The sequence below is a fragment of the Apaloderma vittatum genome, unplaced genomic scaffold (assembly GCF_000703405.1).
Source record: "Apaloderma vittatum isolate BGI_N311 unplaced genomic scaffold, ASM70340v1 scaffold2887, whole genome shotgun sequence".
Lineage (NCBI taxonomy): Eukaryota > Metazoa > Chordata > Aves > Trogoniformes > Trogonidae > Apaloderma > Apaloderma vittatum.
In genome coordinates, this window is record NW_009727690.1 from 21634 (window position 1) to 31171 (window position 9538).

General features: G+C 35.5%; 1 protein-coding gene across 1 annotated transcript in view; it reads left to right on the forward strand.

Annotated features, from left to right (window-relative positions):
• Window positions 1-8113, forward strand: part of LOC104277184 (multidrug resistance protein 1-like) — a gene marked incomplete at its 3' end in the record, with an annotated part of 11124 nt that extends 3011 nt beyond the window's left edge. Inside the window, exons 3-8 of the mRNA XM_009873751.1 lie at window positions 2261-2452; window positions 3172-3343; window positions 4000-4124; window positions 4878-5049; window positions 6686-6799; window positions 8003-8113. Coding sequence (XP_009872053.1) covers window positions 2261-2452; window positions 3172-3343; window positions 4000-4124; window positions 4878-5049; window positions 6686-6799; window positions 8003-8113 — 886 coding nt within the window. The remainder of the gene's footprint in view (window positions 1-2260; window positions 2453-3171; window positions 3344-3999; window positions 4125-4877; window positions 5050-6685; window positions 6800-8002) is intronic.
• Window positions 8114-9538: the final 1425 nt, after the last annotated feature.

Consider the following 9538-nt stretch of genomic DNA (forward strand, 5'->3'; position numbering starts at 1 on the left):
GGAGAAGTTTGTGAAAGACTGTCTCTCATAGGAGGCACCCCATGCTGCATCAGGGGAAGGGAGTGAGGAGTCCTCCCCCTGAGGAGCAAGGAGAGACAGAAACAATGTGTGGTGAACTGACCACTGTCCACTTCCTTTGCTTCAAGGAGGAGGTAGAGAATTCAGGAGCAAAGTTGAGCCTGGGAAGAAGGGAAGGATGGGGGGAAAGGTGTGTTTAAGATTTGGGGTTTTTTCTCATTATCCTGTTCTGATTTGATTGGTAATATACTTCTTGGTTTTTTCCCAAGTCTGTTCTGCTCATGATGGGCAATGCGTGAGTGATCTCCCTGGCCTTATCTCCACCCATGTGCCTTTTGTTATACTTTTCTCTCCTCTGTCCAGCTGAGGAGGAGAGTGACAGAGCAGCTTTGGTGGGCTCCTGGTGTCCAGCCAGGGACAACTCACCACAGACATCATGTATGTCTCCTTGTCTTTCAGTCATTAACTTTGAAAGAACAAGTATGAATAAACAGCAGCCCTAGTTTCTCTTTAGAAAGTTGTTGAGTGAGGAATGTATTGTGTATTAGCAGCACAGGACTAGGTTCTATTTTCTAAAGTTTCTAGGTAGAGCCTTGAGTTATGGTGTTCACTAGTTTGAAGAAGTAGTTGTTTGTACTCACTCCTTGTTTCTCTAAGAACGCCTGTCAGCAGGTCAAGTAATAATAATAAAAAGTGTTTCCAAGGACAAAGTTCTCATACAGGTGTATTCAAATACTGAACTATACATGTGGACTTGATTGTTGCTCCAAAACCGATGTGCCTAAACCCCAACTATTTCTCAAAAGAAAAATAAGTATTATTTTACAACGTATTGAAAATTTACTCTCTGTTAAGTTTCAGTAGTGAATTTACAGAATATATTTCACCAGCATGGAGTCTGGCAAAGGTATCAATTCCTTTTGATAAAATATGCCGTGAGAAAAATTCCATATGTAAAACAATTCTTTGAACTATGTATTATCATAAAGTAATTGTTTAAAGTAATTACTTCTGAATTTTGAAACAACTTTCTTGGTTTTTCTTTGGTAGTTTCTGTGTAGTTTTAATGGATCTGAAGATGACTGAGGTCAATATTCAGCTAAGCAGCATTCAGTTAGGCATTAACCCATTTTTATTACACAGTTTATATACCGTTAATTTCATAATGAATATGGTTCCAAAGTCCGTGACTAAACTGTATGGTAGACTAGATTAAAATTGGAAAAGTTTCATCTGTAAAACCATTATCTCCTTTTCTGAGCAGAGCATTTGAACAAAGATTCCTGCAATTTACTTCTATCAAGTTTCATGCTACATTTCTAAAGAATCATGAGTGAAAGTCCTAACAGTTTTAAAGCTTTTTGCTAATTACTTACTTTTACGTTGATGCGGTAGTCTTACAATTACATGTAATACACATCGTGAATATTTAGCCATTGGTTTTGATCATGTTTTACAATAGGGAATCAGTTCAGTTATTTTTTTCTGGTTTAAGTTCAGCTGTAACTGATTCTGATGTAAATTCCTAATCAAATTGAATCTGATTTGATTCTGTTTGGACAGATTCTATTTAGAACTGTGGCTCAAATTCAGTTCCAGTTTGAGAAATATAGTGATTTGTATACTACTTGGTTTTGATTTGACACCCTGCTCATAGCACAGGGCTTAATTATTTTAAAAGTAAATTATCAACAGTGAATAAAATAGAGAGAAAAAGGATTTTTGCTCTAATGGCATTTGCTTGCAATAGATGTATATATCGTAATGCCTTGTTCTCATATCAGGAAATATTTACAACATCCATACATATACGTATTTACACAGACAGGCGTGTTGTATGATGTAAGTATGTGTGTGTAATACAGGGGTATATGATTAGATCTGTCCCTATTTGTTAAAACAAAAATGTTATGAAGTTTTTGGAAATGACACATGTAAGTGAAAATTATATATTATCTAAAATATAATTCTAAAATAGCCTTATGAGAAAATATATACTATGCTGACAAAAGGTAACTCCTGTCCAATAACAGCTTTGTTTTGTTTATTGCATAGCTGAAAACTGATATTAAATACTACTCATAGGAAAACTTCTCAAGTTCTACAGAGAAGAGTAAACTCTAATATAACCATATGACTCTAATTCGGGTCTGAAACACTAGAAGTAAGCATCAAGCCAAATATAGACTAGTGAGACAATTAAAACTAATATCAGATGATCTTGCCTCTTTTTTTCTTTCAGATATGCATACTACTATTCTGCAATAGCAACTGCTGTTCTTTTTGCTGCTTATATCCAGACTTCGTTTTGGACACTAGCAGCAGGCCGGCAAATAAGAAAAATTAGACAAAAATTTTTTCACTCAATTATGAGACAGGACATTGGATGGTTTGATGTAAATGATGTGGGAGAACTTAACACTCGTCTTCAAGAGTAAGTACATTATACTTTTCCCAATGCTATTTCATCTTATTAAACACATATGAGTTACAATTTTTTAAAATTTCAGTTCTAGATTTAATTATTTCATTATGAAACTAAATTTCACTGTGAAATCAAGCTGAATTTCTTCATTGTCAAATGAAGGTTTCAGGCCTTCTCATGGAACTTCTAATACTTCTGATACTGGAGTGTCACAAGGATATCAGAAAATAATTTTGATATGTTCCCTTGAACTCCAAGGATGACTAAAGCTCAGCTTATGAAATCATCCCCATGAAGAGAGGACATAGGTCGTTTCTGTGCACACTGAGGACTGAATAAGGTGCCGACTAACCCCAGCAGCGTGAACAGCTTTAACCACATCATAAGCTGTTCCTTTCTCTTTGCCCATATGGAAGGCTTGATCTTTTCCTTCGAGATATCCCACAAACAGATCAAAAGTTTGGAATAAAGAAAGTGAGAGTAACTTTGCGCTGTAGGCATATTTTCAACCTTTTCCAACAAAACCAGATTTATAGCATTACATTTTCACAAGAAATATGATATTTTCTTTGATCACCATGTAGTGTGTTATCTTGAAGCAAACTGTTGTTTGGAAGTAACTGAATATTAAAGACTGTCCTCTACACAGATCCTCACATAACAAAGCTGAAAATCTTTCTCTTGCTTTCTACATTTTCCTTCCTGTCTGGATGTAATTTGTTTTTCAGTGATGTCTCCAAGATCAATGAAGGAATAGGTGACAAAATTGGATTGCTTGTACAATCACTAACAACGTTTGTAGCAGGATTTGTTGTTGGTCTTATAAGAGGATGGAAGTTAACCCTGGTAATACTAGCAGTCAGTCCTGTCCTAGGAATTTCAGCAGCCCTCTGGGCAAAGGTAGGTTAACATACATTCAGTGTCAGTTTTTATATTAATAAGAGATAATGAAATAGATATACATATCTGTAATTCTTACTGTCAGAATGTATTGCCTAGAACAATTGTAGCTTTAGACAACATGTACATAAGCTCCTAGATGAACTACATATTCTACAATCATAGAATGGCCTAGGCTGGAAGGGACCACAGAGATCATTTTTTAACTTACCTTTCAAAGATCATATAAACTTTCTCTGTCTGGAGTGAGTACTTTGCGGAAAAAGTAGGAGTAGAGAAGCAGGTGCTACTTATGCCTACTGGCTAGGAGGCTTCATGGGCTGTGGCAAATTCAGCTATAGAACTCTCTAGTTAAAGCAGCTGGAGATGAGAATGAGTTGAGGAGATCTGCCTGTGGAGAACCGTACCAGCTTAGTATGAGTAGTCATGTAATCTCTTGTGCTGAGTGAAAGCAGAGTAGAAACTGTAGTCCCTAGTTGTTGAGAATGGGTAATGTAGTATTATTTGATTGTATTCATAATGTACTTAACGATTTTGATAGTGAGCATTCTGCCAAAAGGCTTTATATTGGAAGAAAGTAACTGTGATAAAAGCCATTATGAGGTGCTTGAGCTCATTCTGTTTTTCTTAAGTAAAAACATTTGATCCTGTAATAGGTTCTCTCTACTTTCACTGACAAAGAACAAGCTGCATATGCAAAAGCAGGTGCTGTTGCAGAGGAAGTTCTGTCAGCAGTCCGTACTGTGATAGCTTTTGGAGGACAGGAAAAAGAAATTAAAAGGTAAGAGCAATGTTTGCTTTCATCAGCTAATATTAAATTATCCACTGCAGATAGTTTGACATTTTCTTGTATCTTTGCTGTTGAAAGTCTGTCAAAACAGATAAGACTTGTGCTACCTACATTTCCAGGTAATAGGAAATTTTCTGTTAGGCTATTATAAGTTCTAGTACATACTGAAAGACAATTAGTTATTTTTCTAGAAAATGACAAAATAAGTCGATATGTTGTCTCTGCTCTAGAAAGTGTGCAAACTGCTTTAAACATCACAGCAGTGAGAGCTTTAGACAAAAAAAATAGACAGTGCCATGATGGTATCCTTGGTAATCTGATTATTCAGCAGTTGTTGTGAAGGTACTAGTAAAAGATATCTCTATTTCTATTGTACTGTAAAGCATAATTCTTGTGATATGCTTAAGCTTTTATCTTAAGCTAACAATTATAGTCTCAAAACCTGTCATGAGTGGTTCACAATCAAAGTTCACTAACCTGCAGGTTATTTAGGAAACCTCAATGTCAGTCCCCGAACTGCGACGCCTTTTTTTTTCTCTGTATAAGGTTGACTGATGTTGGCACTTTTAGGATTACCTTAAAATCTCTGTGTCTGCCTACCAGGTTTACCTTTGTACAGTCTTATGGATATATATTGTATACATCTTGTACTTTGTGAGTGTTCTTTTTCCAATTCAGCGGTTTTTAGTGCTGTGTGCAGTGGCAAAAGTCTGAGTCTATTTTGAACTTCTATTTTTCTTCCAGATACCATAAAAATTTGGAAGATGCTAAACAGATTGGAATAAAAAAGGCTATTACAGCAAATATTTCTATGGGTGCTGCTTTCTTACTTATATATGCATCATATGCACTGGCTTTCTGGTATGGAACTACCTTGGTCATAACTGATGATTACACTATTGGCAAAGTTCTGACAGTAAGTACTAATGAGTAAATTCCCAACAAAGCAAAAAATACTAAAGAAAATCTATTGAAGTGTATACTGGGAACTTATTTGAGTTTAATAAGAGTTATGTGCTAAAACCAACAAAATACAGGGTCACTTCTTTACAAATTGTTCTCACCACAGAAGCTGAAGTGTGATTTCTATCTCAAAATCTATATCAAGCCAAATGAAACTTATATTATTTTCAAGTGTTTCTACACCTTTTCTGAATGCCGTAAGATCAGACTGATAGAGAAATAGTTCAATCTAAAACTGAAATATAATAACCTTCTTAGTTGTAATTTATTTTCTTATTTGTGGGGCTGACTATACTTTCAGGAAGCAGAAGCAAATACTTTATTTTTTAGATGTTGTGTGGTTTAAGTAGATAATTTTATTGATACTTTTCTTAAATTTCGCACCATAAGAACTTGGAATCACTTCTCAGTATTTTTAGAAATTGAGGGGGAGAAAAAATATACTTGTGACTAGGAAATAGATTACTGTCTAACTAAAATAAGAAAATCTTAATTCATAAGTCATAACTCTTCTCTTCACGTGGCACCCATGCTCTATATGAGATATCAAACAAATATGATGAGAATAACAACTTTGTTAACCATGATGAATCCCAGCCAGGAGACCATACGTATATATTTACATTTCTTTTAAACTACCGTGTCTGTTTTATTTATGAATCACTGAAGTTTTACAAAAATATGGCTCTGATATATGTTATTGGCTCTTTTAAACCTGCCTACTTTTTGATTTGCAGGCGGGCAGGCTGACATAGACAACGTTCCAATGAGGTTCATGCCCTTGTGTCTAATTTTTTCAGTTCAAGTGTTTGTTATTTCTGTTATCTATGTTGTAGTTCAGTGGAATGATGTTTTTATAGCACGAATGGGAGGATATTTCCTTATTAGGTATCACATTTGTGAATGACCAGTGCTGGAGAAAAGATGATGGGTGTGATCTACCTTTGCTCTGTTATATTATGGCTGTTACAATTTCTGAGCAGTGTGGTTTTATTGCTTTTGTTTTGATGCTAGCTGAAAGCACTGAACTATGCTTCTCTGAGAAAATATTTTTTCCTTTTTTGTTTTTTTCTTGCTTGCATCACTTTCTTTCATTCCAGCAGAGTGACACTACTACTTTGTGCTGGTAAAGCTGGATTTGTATACTTCTATTTTACTATCACTTTGAAAGCAGAATGATGGTGCTTGAATATCTGTCTTTGTTCCACTGGAAGACATACAATATAATTTCTGATCTTCGGAAAATCTGTTGCCGAAGAATGAATAAGTACAATAAATCCTGAGACATCAATTGTAATTATACAATTTTTTGGCATAGATTTCGCAAGTATCATTCACTTCTTCATTTCTTATCAATGCCTTTGCAACATTCATGTTGTGCAGGAACTCAATTCTCAGCTGAATCTTAAAATCCTCTTCCTTAATCTTATTCTTTATTTAAGATAGACCATTTCATTTTTCCTTTAATTCTAGATTCCTTGAACTTCCATTTACAAGCATGGAGCCTCCTGACCCAAAGATGCATAATGTAAATAAATAAATGTAATTCTCTACTTAAATAAGAATGTCACCATAAACATTTCTTTCAGGTCTTTTTCTCTGTATTGATTGGAGCTTTCAGTATTGGACAGACCGCTCCAAGCATAGAGGCATTTGCTAGTGCAAGAGGAGCTGCCTACGCAGTCTTTAATATCATAGACAATGTGAGTATGTTTGCCCTCATTCTTATTTTAAAACTGAGAGACCCTTCTTTTTAAAATATAGGCATTATCTATGGATATGAAATTAGTAAGAGTAAATAAAAAGTGTATAAAATAAGCAGAAATATAATCATTAAAGCAGATAGAATGTATAATTATTAGTAATTTCCTCTTCGTTTTCTAGAGTTATCAGTCCTTTATTCAAAGGTAAAACTACTTGATCTTTGAATCCACACTTGGTGTTGGAGGTTTCCTCTAATGTTTTTGTCATCAAGAGCATGTGTATGGTGCAATATAGTTAAGTGATTAGAACGGATGCAGGTCTATGAGCACAGGTTTCAAGGTATCAATGGCACCATCAGTAGTGTGAGTGTCGGCAAGTCAATAAAACGCAACCTGGTAAGGGCCATGTATGTATTTCAGTTGTCAAGACAGTCTGAAATTAGGGAAACTGTAATTTTGTTAGCTAATGCTAGTAAAGGTCTACCACATGCAATCATAGAATCATAGAATGGCCTAGGCTGGAAGGGACCTTAGAGATCATCTAGTCCAACCTCCCTGTTTTGGGCAGGGATGCCACCTCTCGACTAGACCTGGCAACACATGGGGACCGAGTGGGAATCGAACCCGTGACCTCGGTGTTGATCCTTGTTGCCAGCACCGCGCTCAAACCGCTGAGCTAACCGGCCCCCTCCCATGTGTTGGATTATTGTTAAGACATACTTCAAGTTCTAGGCCCACTCTGGATGGAAACAAGAAGAGTGATATTTAAGAACTCTGCTTCTGCTTAATGGGAAGCAGATTGATTCTTCCTCATACAAATTGTTGCAGCAGACAGAGCAAAGCTATAAATGAACAGCATTTAAAGAGCTGGAGAAGATTTGTTTAGGTTACTCATCAGACAGTGAAACGGATCTCAAATTGTGGCTAGCTGTGGGTCCAGTCTTAAAGATGATGTACTAAATTCACACAAAAGTTTAAACGGAGAAATTGTAGCAGTATTCTTGCACAAGCAGATCATGAATGTAACGAGCCAGCAAAACATCATGCAGTTTACATGTTTCAGAAATCTCACCTACGTTACTTTAAAATGACATTTAAAATATCCACGGAATAATGGTGCACTCTATGAAAACACGTCTTCATGTAAAATAATCATTAGTGGCTAAGGTAGGTTTGGGGTTTTTTTTATTTTATTTTGTCCAGGAACCTCAAATTGACAGTTATTCGGAGACGGGTTACAAACCAGACTACGTTAAAGGGAACGTGGAATTCCAAAATGTTTACTTCAATTATCCATCCAGACCAGATGTTGAGGTATTGTAAATGAATCTTTACACATATTACATGTAGACATGTGGAGCATTTGTTAGGAAAAAAAAAAAGTCATATAAATAAAATGTTGTTGAAAATATAACAATTCCAAGTTGATTTTCTAACTTCTTGTTTTGATCTAAAAATTATAACAAAATAAGACACACTAAAATTATGATTTGTCTATGCTTCTTGTTGCTAAACAACAAAATATATTTCACTTGTAAAGCACACAAATCTTGATACTAAGGGTGAAGCGGTAGTGGTAGTGCTGACAGTAGAAATTTAGAAAGGCAGAGATGGTGCCAAGGACACAGGGCAGCAAGATATTGGGAAGTACATTGGGAGAGTATTGGAACATACTGGTGCATGGCTGTACATTTAACATGGAAACATTCTCTTAGCCATGACACACATGCTGCCATTCAGTTATGCATAGTTCATTGTAGCCTAGTCCTTCTAGAAGATTAAGAAGCAAAAAATATTCTTTTCTCCATTTCAATATACTTTTACAACCACAGAAGCTGTACAAAGCAGTAAAACCTGTACAGAATCCCATACACCTTTTGTTGTGTAAGGAGAAACAAAACTACTTGATACCATTTTACCTATTGTTATATCTTATTACTATTTGGGTGAGCAGGATAAGCATAAAGGTGGGTAAAATTAAATATACGTGGCATGGACAGGCTGATGGGGTGTCTGTTCTCCAGCCGCACTACATGGCCCAGTACGGGTTATATTCTTGAAAATGAAATGAAAGAGAAATTACATGGCACCAAAGAGCTGTATTTGCCCTTTGTATGAGTCTCAAGGAAGGGAAATCTTTGTATCTTCTATGGCTGTGATATCCTACATTTTATGCTGACTTGTACAGAAGGGTTATATACTGTGCAACAAAATGTTACCATTGTTAAGCATTGCCTGCAATTCTGGTCAAAAGGGGAAAAATTAAGGCTACTTCAAGGCTACTAAAATGAATTTCCCTCTAACACCATGGAGAGTATACTCTGTCACTTTTAATCACAGCTTTTACTTAATCTTCCATTAGTTTGGATGGTGCATCCAGAACATACAGAAATGTTGCATCACATTGTTTCTGTAATATATTATAGTTATGGTTAGTAATTATGTTATTATTATTTTGTCATATGAACTGGTTGATGATATGGGTAATTGTAAAATGTGTTGTATAATGCATTGATAGTGGACCAATTGTGATGTAAAGAAAACTAAGATGAAGTTGTTAGTTATCTAAAATTGAAACTCACGTGTTAATACATTTTGTTTTGTACCAGATTGTGCTATAAATATGAAGGATATTTTATTGTAGCCTTTAGAGTTACTTCAAATGTACACTGGCATTTTTACATACTGTTATTATGTCGTTACTTTTCTTACACACACAGATACTGAAGGGCCTTAATC